This window comes from Triturus cristatus, chromosome 10 (genome assembly GCF_964204655.1).
Source record: "Triturus cristatus chromosome 10, aTriCri1.1, whole genome shotgun sequence".
Taxonomy (NCBI): domain Eukaryota; kingdom Metazoa; phylum Chordata; class Amphibia; order Caudata; family Salamandridae; genus Triturus; species Triturus cristatus.
This window is the reverse complement of record NC_140593.1, coordinates 999,445,063-999,470,160: the sequence shown is the minus strand read 5'-3', so window position 1 is coordinate 999,470,160 and position 25,098 is coordinate 999,445,063. Positions and strand designations below refer to the sequence as shown.

Genomic DNA, 25,098 nt, shown 5'->3' with positions numbered 1-25,098 from the left:
CATCTAAGATTGATAGAACCCTCAACCTTCCACAGCAGATGTAACTTTGCATGATGTTTGGTGTAAAATCCATATGGGCAGGCGGTATTGACATGGAACTTTGGTTTTAACCTAAGATTTAGGCGCATGCCCGTCACCTTGCCAGCATCATCTCTACAAGGACCTGTAAATGGCTTCATGTTGGCGATTGCATCATCCTGCCCATTGTCAGGGTATGGCGATGATAATGATGAGGCAGAAGCGGTGAGATGGTGACACAGATTAGTATTTTTGACCTTGATAATAGTGGTGCACCTGTACACAGGAAGTGCCACCTTCATGCCTGTATCTGGTTTGTTCTACAAAAATCAGCACTAACTGGTGCTGCCATTTCTAGTAGAATATCCATGGTTAGGCTCATATATTAATATATTATTTGTGGAAGGCCACAACTATTTCCGGGCTGTCTGTTACCTTATTGGTTGAGGAAATGGTATTGTTTGATATACATGCTTCCTATGTGTGTAACCAACTACCATGAGAACAACTTACTGTAAGGATTTCACTTTGAATTGATTGTCTATTGAGCATATGAAACAATGCACTGTTTATAAAATGATATAAGATTTTATTTCAGCACATTGCTATACATTACAGCAAAAAATACACAGATGCACAATAAATTATGTGATGGCGTGTAAAACTTTGGCAAACGACGGAGGGTAGTGACTATGTTGCATGTGATATATCACCTAACAATAACATTTCTCCTACTACATCGATCTAAGCACTACCTTGTAAAGTAAGCATATAATATCATCCCCGCAGCGCAGGCACCGTTGCAAAATAAGGCAAGGGTGCCTGCGCTGGTGCATAGCAGCCAATTGTGCGCCAGTGCAGGGGAAAGATCAGGGATGTGTCGTATTGTTGTTAATGCAACGCATCCCTATGCTTTGAAAATGACGCAGCACGGTGCAGCTTCTTGATGAGGCCCTATATATTTACCTTACAGTGTAGTAGTAGTAGGTCAATGTAGCGCGGAACCTCGATATAGCAACATTACCAGGGCCTCATTTACAATGAGGCTACGCTACCGGACTGTCACTTTTTGCAGCACTCCAGTGGCGCAGGGGTCTGTTCCATTTTCCCAGGCAGCATTAAGCCACTTTGCGTGGCTTAATGCAGCCTTGTAATTATAGTTTCCATTAAACACAGTTTTCTGCATTGAAGGGGCGTGCAATGTGTGTTGCTGTGGGCGTTCCCAGCAACACCCATGGCTTTTTAGCAATGACCCAGATTTACGAGGAATCATAACTCTGAGGCAGCGCCAAAAACGTACACCTCCCCGGGTGGGGGGGTGTAAGGGAGGCACAACGAGGAGAAATACCTTTATTTCTCCTCAGTTTTCCTTTTTCCGTGTGTGCTGCATTCTGCCTCATCCTAGAAGACAGGTTGCCTTGGGATGGTTCAAAATTAACTCTGAACACTTCTGAATCAAGCAGCTATAGGAGCCTTGAACTTCCTGCGGCCGTTAACACGTAGGGGCCTTTGACTCTGTGTCGCATGCAGCGCTAATAGCTATGCTGCATGCGACAAGAACCGAGGGAAGGCTCTCACCTGAATCTAAGCTTTTTTTTAATCAGACTAGAGTCACATGGTAATAATGCCTCCTAACCACTCATGCTCCTTATTGTTGTGTAGTGGAGCTACCCAGGACTCCATATTAAGCCCCATATTTTCAATCTATATGTGGCTTCATTTATAAGAATCATAGGATTTTCCAGCATGCCATGTTTGAGCGATGCTGATGATACCGAACTTACCTTTAGGCTGGATGGGAAGACATATCTGACGTGGAGGAAGTTTTATAGCTGCTTTGCTGCTTTGTCTGATTTGATGAGCCATAACTGACTGATATTGAATACAGGTACAGGTTGCGCTACTGGGGGCCCTCCATCAATTTGGTTGTCTAGTTGGGGGCCAGATGCATTGGTCTAATGTCCCACTCCTACAAAGATGGAGAAAAAAGTGAGGAATCCACTTTGAGGACACATTTTTGTTTTAACCAGGGTGGCCACGTTTTTGTGTAGTCTGTGTGTTTTTCAGTTGAAAGTTTTAAAGAAAATCCGCCCATATTTGCCTGAGCATACACTGCAACATTCTCCAGGTCATAGTTGGTTCTCGGTGGAACTATGCTAATGCCTTGTTTCTAGGGCTTCCTTCTTCGAGAGTTCACTCACTTGAATTGGTTCAGAACACAGCAGCTTGTCTTCTTAAATTTCCCTAGGAGACCCCTGTCCCGAGACATGTTCATGGGCTGCAGTGACTGCTGGTTCGTGAATGCTCAGGGCTTCATATATGAGGTTTTGGTGCAGGACAGCGCCGCAAGGAATCTTGTTGCGCTGCCCTGCGTCAAAAGAAAAGGGCAGGAATGCGCCGTATCTATGAGATTCTGCGCATTCCTGTCCTTTTCCCCTGCGTGGGCGCACAGTGGGCTGCCGTGCGCCAACACCGGCACCCTTGCGCCGTGGGGCAAGGGTGTCTGCGTTGTAGTGGTGATTGTTTTTGTGCAGGAAGGGACACCCTCCTGCACAAAAACAATCAGGAGAGGTGTTGTTTTCTTATTTCTATGTGTTCCTCAAAAAATGCAGCACACATAGAAGGAGGGGAAAACAAGAAGAAACAAGGATATTTCTCCTCGTTGCGCCTCCCTAACGCCACCACTGGGGTGGTGTTAGAATCTGAAGCATTCCCAGGTTTACGATTCCTCATAAATCTGGGAATGCTTCAGATTCCATGGGTGTTGCATAGGTACACCCGCAGTAACACCCATGGAACGCCGCTTTTATGCACTGTTCTGCGTGAAAAGGTCACATATTTACAAGGCCATGAAAAACCACGCAAAGTGGCTTCGCATGTTGTCCTTGTAAATATGCTCCGGCACATTGCGCCACGGACCGTCAAAAAAGTGACACTCCGGGGGCACAAAAGTGCAGCTAGGGCCTCGCAAATGTGGCCCCCGATGTTTAGGAGCCTTTGTACTTGTTTCAAAACCCTGGTCAGTAGAGCCCCCTACTTTATATGACAACATTCTACATTGTGCGCTCCAGCACATTCCTTACTTTCTTCCACTACCCACTTATTAGTGGTACCAGAGATCTTGAAAAAGGTGCATCCAGGAGGCCGTCCTGTCAGAGCTGGGTGGGCGGCCATGACCCAAGCCTGCCCCGTGGCCCTATTCTAGTTACCTCCTTTTGTGGTGTGGGGTGGGTTAGAACATTTTGCCAGTCTTTATTTTGGTTTCCTGTCCAGTTTTGAACGTAATTAGGACCCATCTGGGTCGCACTCACAGGAGAGAGGTGGTGGAGTTACCAGCCAGTGCCATGTTACAGTGGATGGGCAAATGGCATATTATAAATTGTGTAGCGTGTTTGGCTAAAGTGGGGCCCTTAGTGTTGGTGCCGAGGTGGATTGCCTCACAGGAATTAAGTCATTAGGGAAGCAACAGGTTGTTTTTAGAAGAGCCACAAAGACAAAGGACTCTTGTATCTGAACAAGTTGGGGTGATTTCCTTGTTGTTGTATGTGTAAAATATACTTTATATAATCACACATTCACACCAACATATGCGTGTGTGATCGTTTATGTATCTAACAGTCCGTCTGCTGCTCAAACCGCTCAAACCCAGTGGCTCTTGCAACTAAACATAAATGGATATGCGCTTGAATAGTGCTGAGTTTAAATAATTTTCAGCAACGCTCTAAAACCAGGCTCAAGATGAACAAAGATCAAGCCTCATAATCATACGAGTCGATTCCTACTTATTAAAACGAATACATCTTACAGTTCTGTTTCTTTTACTATTAATTTTCTGAGTAACCGCCTTGGGATAAAGCGTTCTTCAGATACTGGGTATGATGAGGTAATTCTGCAATAAAACGGAGGAGGCACGTGCACAAGGCGCGCGTGCAGCTGCCGAAGAAGTGCATTCTGGGGTTTGCTCAGACAGCTGAGTTTGCAAAATTAAAACGAAGCACGAGAGAAAGACGCCTATAGCGTCATCAGCTGTTCCCTTGGGCAAACACGCCACAGACAACAGCTCCGCACTCCAACCAAAAATGTCTGGCCTGGCAGCTTGTCTACGCTAGGAGCAGTACTTAATTGTTTTGAAATGAATAAATAGGGACAGCGGCCCAAATCTTCTCTTCAGAGTCCACCGCCAGTGTTGCTGAGTGTCAGAGTTTCTGACAACCACGACTGCCTTGTTTTGATTCCACCTCATGCCTCTGTCTTTGGGATAACTTCGCTTCCTGTCTCTTTATCACCCTCTTGCAGGTCCTTTCTTAGGTCTCACTGCCAACAGTGCGTGCACCGTCACTGCGAGACGTCGAGACCACCCATTCCTCCCCATTAGTTGGCTTCATTCCCACTCTTCTTTGCTGACTCCTAATTGGCCAGACTTTGCTGATGTCACTTGTTTGGCTCATAGACCAAGTACTGATTGACTTCCTTTGATTAATGTCCTTATGTTCTCCATTCACAGCGCACTGTGATCCAGTTAGTATTGTCTTCTTTATTCTTCCCATCCAAGTTGTTTCTTCCCCGTCCACCCCCACCCCGTTGCTTTTTAAGGTGTCTTAACGCCACCTTGTAAATAAGGCAACCTTTCACGCTATACTTAGCGTTAAAGGGATGGGCAATGGGTGTTGCAGTGGGCGTTCCACGGCAACACCCATTGAATTTGATGCTGCCCCATATTTACAAGGGTGGTTTAAATATGGGTCAGCGCCAAAATTAAGACCAGGGAAAACCTGGTCTCAACATGGCGAAACAAGGAGAAATGCTTTATTTCTCCTTGTTTTAGCTGTTTCTATGTGTGCTGTCTTGTGGAGCACACATAAAAACAGCAAAACACCATGTATTATTGTTTATGTGCAGGAAGGTTTCCCTTCCTGCACATAAACAATCATTTTAAAAATGACGAGTTGCAACTTCTATGTGTGCTGCACAAAGCAGCACACATAGAAGTTACAAGTCACCATTTATGATTGTTTATTTGCAGGAAGGGACACCTTCCTGCACATAAGCAATCATTCCCACGTTGGCGCTATGCAGCTAAATGTAGTGCCAGTGCAGGGAGAAACGCAGGGCTGCACCGTTTTGTTGTAAATATGGTGCAGTCCTGTATTTCTAAAGTGGCATAGTGCAGCGTTAGCCTTCTTGGCTTCACGTCGCACTTCGCCACTTTAGTTATAAAAATGCCCCCTAGTGTCTAAGTTCGCTGCCAGAGCAGGGTTGGGTGATTACCTATTCTGATAGGTCCCCCAAAATGTAAACAATCTGGGAATCCTTGTGAACTGAGGTCCAAAAGGCATGGTATTAAAGCACATTAGAGCCTTGTTACAAAAAAGGTTAGTCAGTTTTCATGGTGGTCTAACCTACAGCTAACCCTACGAGAAGGGTACAAACATGAAAAATACCACAGCACAGAGCTTTAATTAGATATTTGGCATGCTCTTGTCATATCAGAAATTAATTCATCAATTAAGAGACTGATTTGGACCCCACTAGGCCCAATCTCATGGCATCCAAACTACAAGCTATAACACTATGTGGTGGACTACATTTGCCACACATGAAGATGTGTAACTTAAAACACTAATTTACATATATTACTCATCTCTTACCAGCATGATGGAGTAGGCCCTTCTGGGTGGAAATCGAGAGACACTTACTATCTGTGATGGGTGATGTAGACCTAGGAAACAGTGACACTTCTAAGGCCTCTGAAAACTATAATCCTATTTTGCAGTTGACAGTCCACATGAGGCGCTCCATTCATAGACTGTTCAAAATGAAGTGCTATACTCACTCTACGGTCCCCTTATAGAGCAATACAAGATGCAGCATCTGCAGACATGAATTCCTTGGAGAAAACATCAGACATCAAAACAATTCATAATATGATCAAGATTAGGTGTTGAAAATCTTTCCAGGAGCTCTGTGCTGACTTCATCCTAAACTCTTGATACCTTTGGTGATTCTTTCGGATATCCTATTGTATAAAAGGCAGCCCAGGGATCCCCCATACATCCGCCACTAAACTTGAAGACAATTTATCGGATTGGTCTCTGGACAGTATGGCACCATTATTGATTTACTGTCCTCAACAACTGCAGCTGACACTCAAAGCTTGATGGCAAAAGAAGCTATAACTTCAATTATCCAACAAGCACTTGTTTGCATTACTGTCCATGCATGACGGAAGCCTCAGAGGGGGGTAAACTGAAATTCAGTTACTTGAAAATCGTGCATTTATGGCACTGGACACCACAGAAAGTCCAGTTGGCCAACACAAGAAGAACTGCTGGCACTGTCTTCAAGCAGGTTGTGAAATTCTATACGTTGTGGTCCTTTTCTTTCCTTTCTTACTATTGGGTACAGATCTGGCCAGCAAAGAAAGCATCCTGGGGCCACCATGTTCCTATCTCCACCTCCTCAGTCATGTTGCATTGCATGCCATGTGTTACAGGGGTATCCCCTCATTGGAGAAGGTGGTTCACAACTGCTCTAATGAAACTGCATATTACAACCCTCGAAATGTCTGATTAATCTGACAGACTCTGACTGGTTCCGAGAAGTGATGAGTGTGGTGGGACATGAATATGCCATACACAAACTTAATGACCATTTTTCTGTCATTGACTTGATTTAGGGGCACTTTATGACACTTTGTCTTCATTGATCATGGCAGAACATCAACACCGCATATAAACCCAATCTATATCCCCCCTTCCCCTATTACCAAACAAAGGGGCATATTTACAGGGCATTGCATCACCAGAGCATCATTTTTTACGATGCTACTGTGGCGCAATGCCCTGCTCCATATTTACAATTCAGTGCAAAGCCACTTTGCGTGGCTTAACGCCGAATTGTAAATATCGTACCCTTTAATGCAGTTTTCTGCATCAAATGTGTATGCAATCGGTGTTGCTGTGGGCGTTCCACCACAACACCCATCGCTTTTTGACACTGCCCCAGATTGACATGGTTCTGTAAATCTGAGGCAGCGCCAAAAAGTAACGCCAACGGATAGGCAGGCGTTAGAGAGGTGCAGCAAGGAGAAATAATTTTATTTCACCTTGTTATTTGCTCTTTGTATGTGTGCTGCATTCTGCAGCACATAAAGAGAGCAAATCACCCTTAATGATTGTTTATGTCCAGGAAGGTGTCCCTCCATGCTCATAAACGCAGGAAGATGTCCCTTCCTGCACACAAACAATCATCCCTGCAACTCAGGCACCTGGGTGTCTGCATTGGTGTGAGGCAGCTTTGTTAGCGCCAGCGCAAGCAAAAACACAGGGATGACCATATTCTTGTGAATACAGTGCATCTCTGCGTTTTTTTAAAATGATGCAGCGTGGCGTTGCTAAATTGCTTGCAGCGCTGCGCTATACCATTTCTTATTAAATATGCCACAAAGTTCGTTCTATGTGTCACATTCTTTGTTCACTCTATACAAGGTAAAAGTACCCTTGCGATACCAGTTGAATTTTAGTAATTTTCTTGGCCCAAATCGCTCAAATGTCCACACCTCCCACCCCTTATCTCACCCTACAGTGGCTTTCTGGTCCTGTTTAGTAAAACGCTTAAATAATCCTTTGCCGTCAGACCAATAGCTACAAAATATGAAGTTGAATTTTTACTCCCTACTATCTTTTATTAAGAAACACATGCATTCCTCAGTTGCCCGGACCACGCCACCTATTAGGTATGGAACTGGATAGCCTAGTAGTAGACGAAGGCTCTCCATTCCACCACCACTCCATATGGTTTCATACAAGCTTCCAAAAGGGCTCTCTTTCCTCAAGCCCCAAATTTCCATTCAGTTTGTATGTGGTGGTCGTTTTTATAGGCCACAAGACTTAGGTACGTTCCCAACACACAGGTATATACTGGAGAAATGTCTTGCTTTCTCCCAAAATCTCCCTAGCCAGTGTCCCCTTATCTACAAACAGTGGGGCTTATTTACAAGCCCCTTGCACCGGCGGTGCATCACTTTTAATATGGGAGAAAAATGAGCCCAGGATATATATATAGTTCACTAGCCTTTTTGCAAATGGGACACTCCCTGATGCTCCTCACATTTTATTTTGTCCGTTTTTTATATTGCCTGCATGTAGCATCTAGAATATGGGATGTCCGTACTCCAAGTATATTGGTGTTCTATGAACTGCTTGATTAAGAATTGTTGAAACAGAAAGAAAAAACTTTCAATAAGTTCTTTTTCTCAATGGGGACGCGCAATCTGAGGACCTTACTTGTGACCCTGCCACCTTGCTCCTGCTATCGCCGTGAGGGGAACGGCCAGTGCAGGGGAGAATTAGAGCTCTGCTACTGCCCCGGAAACGCCGTGAGGGAAACGGCCGGCGAACTACAATACCCAGAGGCCCTGTTGCTGAGCGCCCGGCTGTGACGAGATCAGCCCGCGCCCAGCTAGTTTAAAAATCACACAGGCTCACGCGGCGCGGGACGCGCAATCTGAGGACCTTACTTGTCACCCTGCCACCTTGCTCCTGCTATCGCCGTGAGGGGAACGGCCAGTGCAGGGGAGAATTAGAGCTCTGCTACTACCCCGGAAACGCCGTGAGGGAAACGGCCGGCGAACTACAATACCCAGAGGCCCTGTTGCTGGGCGCCCGGCTGTGACGAGATCAGCCCGCGCCCAGCTAGTTTAAAAATCACACAGGCTCAACGCGGCGCGGGACGCGCAATCTGAGGACCTTACTTGTGACCCTGCCACCTTGCTCCTGCTATCGCCGTGAGGGGAACGGCCAGTGCAGGGGAGAATTAGAGCTCTGCTACTGCCCCGGAAACGCCGTGAGGGAAACGGCCGGCGAACTACAATACCCAGAGGCCCTGTTGCTGGTCGCCCGGCTGTGACGAGATCAGCCCGCGCCCAGCTAGTTTAAAAATCACACAGGCTCAACGCGGCGCGGGACGCGCGCGGGCGGCGACCGGGCAAAGGGCGGGCCCTCTGTGGCCCTCAGAGGACCGAGTGAGGCCGGGACGGGCCACATTACTAAGGTGTCAGGTATTCATCTTAGATTGGCAGGACCTGGTGAACTGTACTGTACTGTCCCACGAACTGAGGTGTCATTTTGCAGGATAAGAAAGTGCTTGATGTTTTTTAATTGTATTATTTTGGCTAACTCTTATTTTGTGTAGGCGTCATCAGAGCCTGGTATTGTTTAATTAAATTTTTAACATATCCCGAGGTATCCATGAACATGTCGAAATCCACGTTAGGAAACAAATCTTCCACTGCTACAACACTAGATAATTATCTAGTAAAAGTCGTCACTAAAATAAATAGTGAAAGACACAAATCACTAGGCCAGGGCTCCACTCCCACCACCATTTCCCCTTTACTGATCAGTACGCCCACTACATTATCTCCGCCATTTCATGGTGCGAGTTGCAGTATTGAAAATCACGGCCTGGCAACTCTGGTAGATTTAACTCCTCTTTCTTCCGATTTAGAGTTGATCGAAGCTAATATGGACGTCCCAAAAGACATTAATGAGGCTCCATTAGAGGAGTCTTTGGTTCCGGTAATCCAGAGAGTCCTGAGACCCCGTAAACACATACAATCTAAACGGGGAGGTGGTCGAAGTAGTCATAAAAAAATAGGCCCTGTGCCCATAACTGGGGATACCCTGAGGGAAGTTCCACCAAATAACCCCAAAACAATAATAGATCCTGACCAATTAGACTGTCTGGTTGGCATTATGGAGGCTAAAATTCTTAAGATAGTCGAACCCGGGGGGGCGTGGCCAGGCGCCGACAACGATGGCCGCCTAGAGTCGGAGCTCCGCCGAGCCCACCGTGTTTCCCGAGGATATCCGTCCATTTCTCCGGGTGGCGCGCATCAAACTTGCAGCGCCACCTCCCTGAAGTGTAGCGCGACTGCTCAGCGCGTGGAGCGGCGTCCGGGGGCTGCAAGAGGACCGGCGGCGGTGACGGCTAGTGCCGCGGGGACGCTGGTGAGCGGCTGGAACCCGAGACGCGGGAGGGCCGCTGCCTGAGGTCCCGGCGTGAGGCCTGCATCGTGGGTGCGGCGGCCGCAGAGCGGAACATCGCGGGCGGCGTCTGAGATTTCGCTGCGGGACATCGCGGCCTGACACCTGACTGCCGGCTGGGAGCCCTGGTGAGCACACAGAAGCGGGGACAGTATTGTACGCCTCCCGGCCCGGCCTGTGGTGGCGGGCGCCTACGGCGGGCTGGGCTCCAGGGTGGAGCTCGGCACACGGACTTGCTAGCCTGCGGGGGGAGCCGGAGCGCCTGAGGCACGACTGAGGTCCAGGGCGAAGCGGAGAGACAGGCCTGCCCCGAGGGATTGATACCGCTGCATGAGAAGAGGCCGGGAGGTGGACCGGCTGGAGGTGGCGCAGGTGAACCGGTGGGGCCTGTACCGGGGGTGCGGTGGGAGCACACCCGCGCCCTCTGCCCAACGTCCGAGGGAGCCCTTCAGCGGCGGCAAACGGCGGCGGGCGGCAGGGCCTGCGGAGGACAGCGGACAGCGGCGTGGTGGGCTGGCTGCGCTGGTGGCTCTACGGCGGCGACGTGGCCGGCCGGTGTGGCGGGAAGGTTGCATCGACCGGGCGGAGAGGAGGTGAAGCCAGAGGCAGGGGGTGCCCGCCGGCGCTCGGGCTGAGCCGCGACCCTTGGCGAAGCAGAGGGCGACACCCACCATGCGCCCGAAGGTGGGGAAACCCACACAAACCAACAAATTGGACAAATACGCGGTACCCACCGGCCAGGCGCAGTCTGGGGCGACGATGGAGACAGCTGTGGAACGCGCAGAACCCTCCCTGTCCTCCATTATGGCCGCGATACAGACGCTAGGTACTAACCTTGAAACAAAGATGGACAAGATCTCGATTGAGGTTAATTTGCTGCGCACGGACCTTGGCAAAACTACGGAGCGGTCTAAAGCTAATGAGGTGGACATAAAGGCACTGCAGGCCTCAGAGAAACGACTTGAGGGGCGCATTAACGAGCTTGTCCTCCAGCATCGTCAAATGGCCCTTCGCATCGAGGACCAGGAAGGGAGGGCCCGAAGGAGCAACATCTGCGTCGTAGGTGTGCCGGAGGGAATGGAGGGGTGCAGCGTAGAGCTCTTTCTGGAGGATCTCATTCTGCATCATTTAAAGCCCGGACGACTCTCAAAGCTCTTCACCATCGAGCGGGCTCACCGCGCCCCGCTCCCTAGACCCAGGCCAGGGGCGCCGCCGCGGACAATCATCGCTAAAATATTGAACTATCGTGACAGGGACGCCATCTTACAGGTGGCCAGGCAGAAAGGCGATCTCCAGCACGAAGGGGCCACCATCAGATTCTTCCCTGACTTCACGCTGCGAGTTCAGCAGGAGCGCCGCTCGTTCCTGGGCGTGAAAGCGGCACTCCGGGACCGGGGCGTAAAATACATGATGTTCTTCCCCGCCAAACTGAAAATCATCGCGGACGGCAAATCGCATTTCTTCACCTCGCCGGCGGCGGTCCAGGAGTGGCTTGATGCGACGGAGGTGCGACGGGGGCACGATCGTGAACACACGCCGCAGAGGGGAGCAGCGTCCCCTGGCTCAGTGGACGGTGGAGCGGCGCGAGCTGCACAGAGTCAGGGGTCGTGGAGGTCCAGATCGAATAGCCCCCGCTGGGACTCGCCTACGGACGCTGCGGCACGTTGAGACTGCCACACACAGGACCTAGACATACGGAACAGTAAGGTATAGGGCGTCTACCGGGGTCCTGGTTGATGTGGATGGGTGGTGATGCGGCCCTTGTCGCTCCCTCCCTAACTGGTTTTGAGACTGATCCTGGTTTTCATTGCTCACTCAGGGGACCATGGGTCTGGGAACACACGGTTATGGCGGCTGGAGTTGGGGCCGGCCTACGTACTCCCTAAACAGAGTTCTCCCGGGGGGGGGGCGGTTACTCTCTCCGGGGTGGGTTGGGCGACAGGCGCTCTGCTAATTGGGGCGGTGGGTAGTTTAAAACCTGCGGAGCAGGGAGCGGGGTGGGGGGGTATGTTTGGTGGGATGTTACAGCGGTTCTGGCTGGGTCGGGAATACGAACCGGGACGGACCCACGTTGGGCAGTCCTTATTGCTATGTCTCTTGTTTTGAGCGGTTGGGGGGTGGGTGGGAGGGGGGGGTGGGTAGAAGGTTGTTCTGGTCACACACTGATGATATGGAGGGGCGGGAAGGCGGTGCCGGCACTCGCAGACAGGTGGGCTCCTACAGTAATGGGTATGGCTAGTAGCCGGGAAGATAGCCTCCGGGTTCTTAGCTGGAACGTTAATGGTCTGGGCAATGGGCTCAAGCGTACTATTGTCCTACTGTTTATCAAGCGCCACCTCCCAGATGTAGTGTTACTGCAGGAAACGCACTTAATGGGAAACGCATGCCAGGCCCTCAACAGATGGGGGTATACTCTGGCGGTGCACTCTGGCTTCACCTCCGGCTCTCGGGGGGTGGGGATTCTGCTTCACCGGGCCCTGCCACTGCACATTGATCACATAGAGACGGACCCACTGGGCCGCTTTGCGGGCTTGTCGGGGAGATGGGCTGGCCGCCGGTGGAATCTCCTCTCTGCTTACATCCCCCCGGGCCTCCAGACTCAGGCGTATGTGGACCTCGGTAGGCTCCTGCTCTCCCTCCCGGACGGGGCGGTGATCATCGGGGGTGACTTTAACGCAGTGATCTCTGGAACCCTTGACAGACAACCCCCTAGGGAAACACCGCGGGGGCAGCGGTGGCTGGCAGACTTCCTCGACGCCTTCGGGCTCACGGACAGCTGGCAGCTGTTGCATCCCACAAGCAGACGCTTTACTTTCCACTCTGGCCCTCATCACTCTTTCTCCCGCCTAGACTACATATTGACTTTCTCACAGCCTGACATGACTGTCCGGGAAGCCGCCCTTCTGGAGCGCGGCATATCTGATCACTCCCCGGTTTCCGTGCACCTTGCGGGGGGGGGGTACCGGGAGGGTTGTGTTTTGCCCATACCCGCCTGGCGCCTCAGGAGTGAGGACATCCGGAAAAAGTTGGCCGGCGCTATCGAGCAATACTTCGAGCTTAACGTCGGGTCGACTACCTCCGCGGTCACCCTGTGGGAGGCCTTTAAAACGGTGCTGCGGGGAGAGGCCCTTTCGGCCAACTCAGGCAGCCGCAAGGAACGGGTGGCGCAAATCACCTCGGCGGAGACGGACCTTCGGGCTCTTGAGGAGACCGCGTGCGCGGACGCTGACCCGGGGGTGCGACACCGGTTGCGCCTCAAAACCGCAGAGTATAATGAGCTGGTCACGCACGCTGCTCAGACAGCCCTTCAACACAAGGTAGGCAGGATATACGACCAGGGCGACAAAGCGGGCAAGCTTATTGCCTGGCTGGAAAAAAAACAAAGGGCCGCTACTGTGGTGCCGGAGATTCTTACGGCATCGGGGGACGTGCTAACGGGGCCCCGAGAGATAGCGGCGGAATTCGCAGGGCATTATCGACAGATATACAGTAAGGGGTCGATCGTCCGGAGGAGGACTCTGATGAACTGCTCGCAGATATTCGCATGCCCTGCCTGTCGGAGGCCGACCGTGAGGCCCTAGAGGCCCCTCTCGGTGCTGAGGAGCTGCAGGGTGCGATTGTGGACCTCCGCCCGGGTAAAGCACTTGGACCGAATGGTCTGCCGATCGAGCTCTACAAGCTGAAGCCCGATGCTCTTAGCGTGCACCTCCTTCGTATGTTTGAGGAAAGCGCGGAGGCGGGGAGCTTGCCGCGCGAGCAGCGCCTCGCCACTATAGTGCCAATACCGAAGGAAGGGAAGCCGAGAGACGCCTGCTCATCGTATCGACCGATCTCACTGCTCAATGCCGAGCCGAAAATACTAGCGAAAACTCTCGCCAATAGGCTTCTCTCCGTCCTCCCCACGCTGGTACACCCTGATCAGTCCGGCTTCATGCCGCATCGCAATACGGCACTAAACATTCGCCGCCTGAACGGTGTATTGGGTAGGTGCCACACGATCCGAGAAGACGCAGTGGTGGTGTCGCTTGATGCAACCATGGCCTTCGACACCCTCGAATGGCCGTACATGATGGCGGTACTGCGTAAATTGGGCTTCGGCCCCCGCTTTGCGGCATGGGTTCGCCTTCTCTACTCGGAGCCCCTGGCCCAGGTGGTGGTCAACAACAGGGTTTCGGAGGTTTTCGCCCTGGAGAGGGGCACCAGACAGGGGTGCCCGCTCTCTCCTCTCCTCTTTGCGCTCGCCCTTGAGCTGCTGGCGGCGTGGATCCGACAGGATATCCAACTTACAGGGTTGCGCTGGACGGACGGCTGGGAGGATAAAATCTCGCTATACGCCGATGATGTCCTCCTCTACTTGTCCCACCCGCGGAGATCTCTAGTGGCGGCAATGGATATATTTACAAGTTTCGGTCGCAACTCAGGGTTCCGCATAAATTGGACCAAATCCGTCCTTTATGTCCTACATGGCGGCCCCCCCAGGCTTCCCGACAGCTGCCCGCTCACTGTCGCGGAGGACGGCTTCAGGTACCTTGGAGTGTTTGTCACCCTGGATAGGACTCTACGGTATGGAAAGAACTTACTGCCGCCGCTGCGGCGGTTTCAAAGCGACTCGGTTTCGTGGCAGAAAATCCCATTGTCCCTGCTGGGTCGGGCGGCCCTCTTTAAAATGATGGCGCTCCCCAGATTTCTATACGCCCTCCAAAACTACCCAGACTTAGTGCCCAATTCCTACTTTGTGGCTATAGAGGCGGCGCAGCGTGCGCTCCTTTGGGCGGGCGCGCCCAGATAGCGTTGCGGAAACTCACGTTGGGATGGTACGATGGGGGGATAGCCCTCCCAGATATCCGCAAGTACTATTGGGCCGCACACCTTTCGGCGATCAACCAGGGGACGTATAGTGCTGGGAATGACCCAGGCTACGGGATGGACAGGTGGTTACTCCCGGGGGGGAATTATGAGGTCGCGCTGTACTCTAAACCCGGCAAGTACCAGCTTACCGGCCCGACGAAGCATTCGGTGCAACTATGGCACGCGGCCCACCGCAAGCTGGGCTGGTCTAACACTTTGACCATGGCCACCCCCTTGTGGGCGTCGGAGAAATTGGGAAGCCTGGGGCACACAAAGGGGTTACGTAGCTGGGACCTTATCGGGATCTCCCAGGTGAAGGACCTGTGGGGATCCGAGGGGGTTAGATCCTTTGCCTACCTGCAGGAAACGTACGACTTGGCGCCTACGGAGTATTTCCGGTACCTGCAGATTAGACACTCCCTCCAGGCGAACATTCCACCCGGGACTCGACCCCCGCAGGCCTCCCCGCTCGAGGATCGGCTGCTCGACGGGCACCTGCCAGAGCATGCCATCTCACTCACGTACAAAAAGCTGGTAAATAACCCCCCAGATCCACTCGACTCCCTGAGGGAGAAGTGGGTGGCCGATGGACTTGAAATTGACGATGAGGAGTGGGTTGCCGCTCTGGCGTCCCCAAGGGAGGTGGCGATATCGGCTAGACTCCGACTTGTGCAGCTTAAAATATTGCACAGAGTATACGTTTCTTGCACAAGACTTCAGGCGATGGGGGGGCGGGGAGGGGCTCTGCCGGCGTGGGTGTGGGGCGACGGGCTCCTTTTTCCATATCTTGTGGGAGTGCCCCGGGGTGCACCGGTTCTGGAGGCGAGTTGTGTCCTGCATGGGGGAAGTGTGGGAGGTGGACCTTCGCACAGAGGCGAAGCGCTGTCTCCTGAACATATGGGAACCCACGGACTTATCTACACGGGGGAGGCTCTGGGTCACGCTCGGGCAAATGGTGGCCAAAAGGAACATAGCCCGACTGTGGGGTGCAGCGCGGCTGCCGAAATCGGTGGACTGGCAGAAAGACATGGACTGGTGTATGCTGCAGGAGAAGACGGTATACACGGCAAGGGGGTGCCCCAGAAAGTGGGGGGAGGTGTGGGCGCTTTGGAACACCTACAGAGGTGACATTTGTGAGCCTCCGCAGGCCCGATTATCCGGCTTGGAGATCAAAGAGTGAATCTAGCCTATGCTCAGACCAAAGGTTAATTTGTCTAGTACTACACTGTCGTTTGCGTGGCCGGTGCTGTAACAAACCTGCTCTCCTTATGACCCAAGTCTTCGTATGTGACCTTGTTATGTTTTTATGTATAATAAAAAGAGTTTAAAAAAAAAAAAAAAAGAAAAGATAGTCGAACCCCTAGTAACTAAAATTGGTGAACTATCGGCAGAAATTGAAAGTCTACGAAACCTTCTGGGTCCTCGCAGTAATTCATCTGTAAAAGCTAGTACTGCAGCTGGGGGTACTTGCCGAACCATTGAGTCACACAAGTCCCCCAAGGAAGCATCAAATCCAGCCGAATCCCCAGTTGTTGTACCCATGACAGTAGTAAATAAAACCACACCTTTAGACATTTGCCCAAAGAGCAAGAGGGAAACCAGGATTACGCGCACGGTGGGTGCACAACCAGATTTACCCCCTGAGTGTGCCCCTTTTGTGGCAGTGTTGACTAATGTCCCACCCTTACTGGACGGTGACTTGATAAATAAATCAGAATCCCACGAATCTCTTAAGAATAAATCTGTTTCGTGGTTAAATAAACAGTGTGGGTTCCCTGTACAATTATCACATCAGATATTAACTGCCAGGAGAGTCTCATGGATAGGGCACTCACGTAAGAACACTAAGGGGGACTGTGTCATAATAAACTTCAGTAATCCATTCTTAGTTAATAATGCTCTATTAAGAGCTTCCTTGCTCCCACATACTGACCAGGGTATTACTCTCCACCCACTGGGATATTTTTATAGGCATCAAACAAAGCAATCTATTAATGATCCCTCTAGGGGCAGAGTATTCAGCACTGAAGGGCAGTTTCTCCATGGTGTTGCTACATTTAATCGTTTTCAACCTCTGAGTGACTTAGACTCAAATGATTGACTTGATTTTGATTGGGATCTTCCTATATCCATTACGGAAGCTCCCATTCTGACCATGGAGGAGGACCAGGGGATAAATGAAATCCAATTATTTACGGGGGCTGAGGGCACCCTAAATGTTATGACTATAGAGAGGAATGTTAATGATGGAAATATGGATAGCTCAGTTGGAGTGCCATCCCAGATTTTAAGTACGAGGGTCCTTAGCTGGAATATAGCCGGGCTTAACAGTAAAGCACAAGATCCCCTGTGGAGGGACTGCTTATTAGGTTGTGAAATTATTGGGCTACAAGAGACCTGGGACACGGAAAATACCTTTTTGTTGGATGGGTATTCTGCTTTCTGGTCAGCTGCGGTGGCCTCTTGTAGGGGGAGGGCAAAAGGCGGACTCTTAACCCTCATCTCATTGAAACTTGAGGGTACCTATAGTAAAGTGGAGACAGGTTCGCCTTATTGCCTCGCAGTGGAAATTCAAACTAACTCAAACGGGAACTAGCTTATTGTCAATTTTTATAATTCTTTTGCTAAGAGTACGCCAAATGAACATTTAGTCAGTCTATATGATTTCTTGGAAACGTATAATGATAATAATAAGAATCCCTATTCGGTTATAGTGCTTGGTGATTTTAATGTTCATCGTTGTTTAAGCAATTGTTTTGTGTGGGACAGTTTAGGTCCATCAAACCAAGAAAATACTCATTTTGAACATACCCCGCAGGGCATGTACCTAGAGGAGCTCCTCGCTGAAAATGCTTTGGTCTATCCCGCTAATCATACAGTTGATATCCCAACATACAAAGGAAGTGGCTTGGGCTCCACTATTGATTATATTTTTGTAAGTACAATTCTAGTAGACAGTGTGAGTCAGTACAAGGTCAATTGGTCTACTTATGGTGATCATAATCCTGTCCAGGTGACCTTGTCTGACGACTTAAGGAAAAGAGAATTTGACACTCTCGCTGCTGGAATTTTGGATGTAAGGCCCACTGACCAAACACGTCGTCTGAAATGGTGCCGAGTGGTACCAAAGGACTTCAATGAAAATTTGTTGGGAAAGGTTGGGGATGAAATGTCTACCTGTTTGAAAGACGGGATCACTGGCGATGAGGTCCTGGCAGCCTATGGCAAAATTTGTTCCCAGGTCAATAGTGACCTTAAAAAAGTATGGGAGGGGCAACCCATGAATGGGGAGAAATGGTTTGATCACAATTGCTCAATAGCCCAACGGGAGTTAATGAGAGCATTGAAAGCTGTGCCATCTGACAAAGCGGAAATCGCTGTACTTAGGAAAGCTTATAAAAAGGCTCAGAGTAAGCGTAAAAATGAAATCAGGGAGGAAGCATGGAATGAACTTTTATCTATAGATGTAATTAAAAATAGTGCCAAATTTTGGTCCGTGGTCAATAAGCCTTTTTTTCATGGCAAAAGTAATAATGAGCTTGACTGCGGTATTCAAGAGAAAAAATGGTTTAGTCATTTTAAACAGGTGTATGATGGAGATGGGATAAGGGTGGCCCCTACTCTAAACTTGGAGAACTATACTTTGTCCTTTACAGAACTAGAAGTTACACATGCCATCATGCAAATGACAAGTAATAAGGCTCCGGGACCCGATGGAGTCCCGGCAGACCTTTTCAAATCAGACATAAAAACTTGGTCCAAAATTTTATTTAATGTCTTTGTTAATGCCTGTCAATTGGGTCTTCCTCCCACTTGGGCGAAATCGGTTATAATACCCATATATAAAAAAGGCGACAGAGGTGACCCGAGTTGCTATCGCCCAATATCCCTAATAGATTCTTCTGTGAAAGTACTGGGTAGGGTGGTCCTTGCACAACTGACTGGTTGATTAGAGGAATCAGGAACACTCTCCATGGCTCAGTTTGGATTCAGAAAAGGGATGGGTACCATAGACCAATGTCTTAACCTGCAACTATTAATAGGCAAATACACGGTGGCCAAGAAGGGAGTCTTATTAGTAGCCTTTATGGACCTGTCATCGACCTTTGACCGTGTAAATAGGTCAAAACTGTGGTCCTTGCTCCTATCCTATGGAGTAGACAAAAACATCGTCTACTTCTTAGCTGATTTACACAGGGACTTATCGGCCAAGGTCCGGTATGACCAATTGGGCAACTGTACAGAAGACATACCCATATCTAATGGAGTTAGACAGGGGTGCATTTTGGCACCCCTGCTCTTTACCCTATATATAAATAAATTAGATAATGCCTTAATCACTTCATGTAATGATATTCCGCGTGCAGGGAAATGCCTAATTCCCGCACTTTTATACGCGGATGATGCCGCCTTACTTGCAAGAACGGGGGTGGGCTTTCAGCTATTGTTAGATTCATTTGCAGGTTTTATGAAGGCGTTGGACCTTACTGTCAATTTCTCAAAATCGCATGTAATGGCCATTGGACCAAAATCCTCAAAGATTAAAACCTTTAAATGTGGGGGCCATCCATTATCCAGGGTATCATCATTCCCTTACTTGGGCGTTCTTTTCGATGATCAAGGTTCCTGGGTAACCCAAATAACAGCAAAAAAGTTTGTTTTATCCAGAGCGACTGTGGCTGTTTTAGGTTTTGCTAGGAAGTTAGGTGCCAGGCCAATGAAGGCCCTTATTCAAGTATATAGAGCCAAATGCTTCTCTCTAGCAATGTATGGAGCCGAGGTATGGGGCATTAAAAATGTTAAAAGTATACAGATTGTTGAGGATAGGTTTTTAAAAAACCTCCTATCAGTTCCGATTTCAACTGCTAATTATAATACCCATCAGGAGCTTGGAATTGGTTTTGTAGAAGACTCTATTGCTGTGGCCCCATTATTGAAATGGATCAGCATTTGGTTAAACCCGGATCTACAGCTCAATCGTACGATCATGAAAGATTGTATGTCACTAGATTATGGGTTATGCATACCCTGGTTGAAATACATTCAGAAACTGGCAATAAAGTTGGGCCGACCTGAATTATACCAGTCACCAGAAGCTCTAGTAAAGGGAGACATAAAATGGTGTAAGGAAACTTTTATGCACATAGCTACTATGGATCGGGAAGGGAATGAGCTGGCAAAGGTAACTGTCAGGGCTCACCAGCTATGTAAAACAACACCATCCATGGAACCATACCTAGGATATGTCACAAATGCTAATCACCGTTTTTTATTGACTAGATTTAGACTAAATCAATTACATCTACTGTTTGGAGAAAAGAAAGATTGGAAAAGGGTAGAGGATCTCGGCCCTTGTTCCTGTGATAATTTTTCACCACAGGATGTCACACACTTTCTTTTCTTCTGTGAGAACTTTATTGATATCAGGAAACGCTTCTTACTCCCGATTTTAAAAAACAAAGGCTTTGTGCAGGTGAGACCTGCTCTTCACCACCTTCAAATGTTAACCGATGTTTGGGAAACTTTTAACATTGCAAATTTTTTATCTGTTGTTATTAGATTTCTGAGGAATTGAATTGTGTCCTCTTTTAAATGCTTTTAAAATGGAATTGTTTCTCTTTTTTAAATTGTATATTCAGCTGTTTTTATATGTTTTTAGGTGCTATCGATTATTCAAAATGAAACCTGTATCTTTTAAGTGTTTTTTATACATTATATTGTAGCATGCTTTTATGGTTTGCACTTAAACCGAATAAAGACTTTTGACTGACTGACTGGGTTCCATATATCCTTCTTTTTCTTTACATGCAGAGACATTCATTCATCTTTTTGTTTTGCTCTTTTCTTTCTTGTGAAGGCAAGGAAGATCACCCAACCCCTACGTATTTTTTACCACTGTGCTGTCAGTCCTACTCCTTCCCCTTCTTCCCTCTTCCCTCCTTCTCTACATTCTGTCTTCTATATTTATACGTCTGCATTTACAGTGCAACAGTCTGCAAAATACATTATTACCATTATTTTGAAATCTATAGATTGGGCTTTGGCTCCATCCAGTGAATTATTACTCTCTCACCTCGTTTTATTGATTATTTGGTGTATCATTCCACCTTCCAGTAAGTGATTCCATTGTAATGCATATGGGACTATTTTACATCCAAAGAATACACTCAAATATCACTCTGTTTATCACATTCAATTTTTTATCTCCTATATGCATTGTATACTGTAAGAATTTACGTTCTACTATTTTTTCTGCATGGCTAAAGCCAGTATTGCAGGCTACAAAGTGATAAGCAGCATTTGTGCATACCTGTTATTCCATACATTGACGTATTAAAGCCAGATCTGTTGGCTTTGCAAATGCTTACTTTGTTTTGTGCCCGTACGGGAGGCTGCCAAGTCCCCTCCCCTACTTACCCACATCTGGTTTACTTTGCTTTTCCTACTGTGCTTATCCTTTGCATCTGCCCCCTTCCTCTCAAATCAATTGAACCACTTTCAGGTAGAGTGTTCTTTCTTCTTTCCACCCTTCCATGGAATAATGTCACTGTGCTCCCCTCCCCCTTTAATTTAAAGTGATAGTGATGGGTATGCCTGGCTTGACTGCTTTTGAGTGCTTGCTGCCGGAGCTGCTTGAAATGAGATTCCCCACTAGAGCGGTAACACTGTTCTATGCATTAATATGCTTCACTTGTTAGGCTGACTGGGTGTCCTGAAATATTGTAGAATTACTGTGTGGTCTGTTTCCACCTGTGGAAGTGGCAATTTTGTGTTTCTCAGTGGAACTCCAATGGATTGTGCTGGTTTTGCCTTAGAATTAAGCTGCAATTGATATTGTTGGAAAATACTTATACATACAATAATGGAAAAAAAACCTTAAAAACAATTACACAAGCAAACACAAGTTCTCATGTTCATATGGGATGGGTATTTTTTAAATTCGTTTTTATGGAATGCGTATGTCCACCACATAGAGGAGGTGGCATGTTTTCGTTTTTTATTTTTGTGGCATTTATTTGGAATAAAAAATCAAACTGTAACCATTGCACCAGACTCCCAGTGCCAGACATACTGGCTTTGCGAGTGCTTGTTTATGATGGTAATACCTCAGAAACAAGTTACTTAAACCAGAAGTGGAGCACTTTTAACGCCTTTTTCCAATGTCACTTCAATATCAAGTTCTGTTGGATAAATCCCTCTCAATATTTACCCTTCAATGCTCATACGTAGATTGCATGCCTGCCCTCGAACAAAGTACACTGATTTCTAATAAACACGGGCTAGGAGGATGCTGGGGGTGAGATGATAGGGAGACAAGGAGCCCTCATGTAATCATTATGTGGAAACAGTGTTCCAAAGCTGGTGGCTACCCCAGTATAGATAAGGTTTCATGTAATGTACTGTTCTACCAACTTATATTGCTAATTGAATAAAAAAAATCCTGTAGCATCTAAGGACATCACTGTCTTAATTTTAAACTGCAAGTGGGTACTTTTTCTGTATTTTCCTAAAGGGCGTTTTAGGTTTTCAGCAGAAGGTACAGTTGTTAGAGTATACTTCTGACACAGCCTTATTTCAGCATTCCCCATCAAGAGAGAGTGTCTTGTTATCCCAGGATCCACATAGGAAAAGTGGCTAGACAGATATACCATAAATTTCCTAGCACCTATTAATGTCCACCGGTCTCATTACAGGCATTTTCAGTCATAAATGGGGATTATTGTATGAACACAGTGTTTGCCTAGGATGAAACGGCCCATGCATATATTCTTATATTAGATCAGTCTACACAAATTAGCTTTGTACTATTAACGTGTTCATTGAACCTTCAGGTACTTCCCACGCAGCTCTGTGAAGCACACAGTCCAAAATCGAAGACAAAGGCATGGAATATAAAAACATATTAATGGGCACTGACAGATTTGTGTGTCTCTAGGCAGGAGTGAATATGATTTTTGACTTGCATGAGCTGCCATACTGTTGAACCCTTTTTCATTTTATACCTGGTTTCTTTCTGTCCCTCAGCCAAGAGTCAAGTTTGTCCAGGCCCAGTTCGACTTTACCTCCCAAGACGCTACTGAGCTTCCCTTCAACCGAGGAGACATCATCGAGGTGCTGGAATGCTCTGATCCCAATTGGTGGAAGGGGCGCATTGGTGGCAGAGTGGGAACCTTTCCCCGCAATTACATCAACCCAGTGCATATGTGAGGCAGTGGATGGCTGTCTTTAAAATCAAAATCAACTTGTTTTCACCCAATGGTCAGGTGATGGATGACCTTTGACATGTTTGGGATTTTGAGATGAAGTCCATACACAGTGGCCAGAGTGGACTATAGCATACCATTCGTGACTCTAGCTGGGGTTACCTGCAGAACTGTCTTTTCCTCCAATCCTCAGACGAGTATTCATTGAGATCTATGGGATTTTTAGGAATGTCCATGCTTGGGGTGTACAATAATTGGATCTGGCCCTCATGGTTTCCTGAACCCTGCTTCCAGGAAACCAAAAAAAGTGCTTAATGTTTTGGTATTATCTGTAAAGCTGAAATGTTCTGTTGTATTTCTGCAAATGTTCTCCTCTTTTGAAATTTTAAATACCTCTAGTGTTTCTTGTTTTTATTTTCATTCTAATGTGCATCGCTTCCCTCTTTGTTGGGGAGAGATACTTTGCAATAAAACTGACGAGTGTTCTAAATATGCAGAAAAGAAAATACTTTTGCATTAATTTACATTACATTTCATAAAAGGTGTGTCTATATGTGACTTTATAGAATCTATTGTCAATGTATTGGTTAAATGTGTTGGCAATTTTTTTATGCAGCCCATCAATAAGCCATTGACTAAAGGACTCAACAGGTTGTCCCCCTCCTTTTCCTTCCTACTCTAAGCCCTCCCCTACCCCGCATCTTCCTACCTCTACCCAACTCTATCATACTTCCCAAAGGGCAAATATTCCTTACCTCCACCACCCAAAAACACACCACCTACACTAAAGGAAAAAATCGTCTTTTTGATGCCGCCTGAGCCATGGTAGTCGCAAGAGTGAGAAGAGGGAACAGAAAGGGAGAGAATAAACAATGGAACTAAAACCAAGAAAGAAAGAAGGTGAAAATGGCCATGCCTGATAGCTTCATAGCTTATTAAGAGCCACCCCCAGTTATAAAGGGCCTGCCTCTACAGCCAAAGGGAGAAAGAGAAAAAAAGCATTCTTTGTAGAAAGGATACATTTCTACCAAATAAAAATCCATCATCTAACATTACCTAGCTGCCCCCCCCACAACCCTCCCCCGATTTAGAACTTATTTTGCTTTCATAAAGTCTTGACAAAAGAAAGTATGGCCTTGGTATGAGATCCTCAGTTTTGCAAGTTGAAGCAAAGACACAACCAAATACGTTTTTTTGAAAGGTTGGAATAAGTTCTTGCAGATGCCAGAAACTTTCCACTGTCTAATCGCACAAAGAACTCAAACCCGAGTGATCTCTCCAAAAACTTAACCCCGAGAGCTTTGACCGGACTGCATGGGCTTGCCAGTTGAAAAACAAGTTGTTGAAAAAAGAAATCACCCATGCATATCAAAATAGCACACAAGGATATTGCGCTGCTTGGTTTTTGTCAGGCATTTGGAAGGGGAACCTAAGGGCTATTTGAACTTGGCAATCTATGTCCCAATCTGAAAGTTGAGGAAAAGATAGACAATATATTTTCTTGGATCTTTTCCCCTCAATGCCCTCAGATATGCCCAGCACCCTGAGGTTATTCCTCTGCAGGCAGTTTTCCAAATCGTCGATCTTCTGGTCTGTTTCGATCAGTTTTACCTAAGGTGGTCCTTTTGAGTTTGCAGTGTCTTATTTAAATACAGAGTGCAGTTTGCACCTCAAGCTTATTCAGGCGACTATGAAGAATGTCCATATTTTTGGAACTTTTTTTTAATTACAACCTAACTCTTGTGATGCCTTAGTCCAGGCAGAATCCTTCCTATATTCCTCTCTATGCTGCTGTATTAATTCATAAATGGTAGAGAGTGAGGGGGGAGATTGTTCTCCAGATTCTTCTCCGCGTAGATCTGGTCCATGAGCCACGGCATTCTGGTCTTCACTCTTCTCTTACTTTTTATAAGTTGATTCCTTGGAGGAGGGAAGCATTGGTGAGGCCATACTGGACATATGAGGAGAACCATGCAATGCCA

The 25,098-nt window shown here is 47.8% G+C and overlaps 1 protein-coding gene across 2 annotated transcripts in view; it reads left to right on the top strand.

The window, feature by feature from the left end:
* GRAP (GRB2 related adaptor protein) overlaps positions 1–23,622 on the top strand; it is a 720,202-nt gene extending 696,580 nt beyond the window's left edge. For both annotated transcript variants that reach the window (XM_085628995.1, XM_085628996.1), the window contains exon 5: positions 22,938–23,622. In XM_085628995.1, the coding sequence (XP_085485121.1) occupies positions 22,938–23,120 (183 nt within the window). In that variant the 3' untranslated portion in view covers positions 23,121–23,622. The remainder of the gene's footprint in view (positions 1–22,937) is intronic.
* Positions 23,623–25,098: the final 1,476 nt, after the last annotated feature.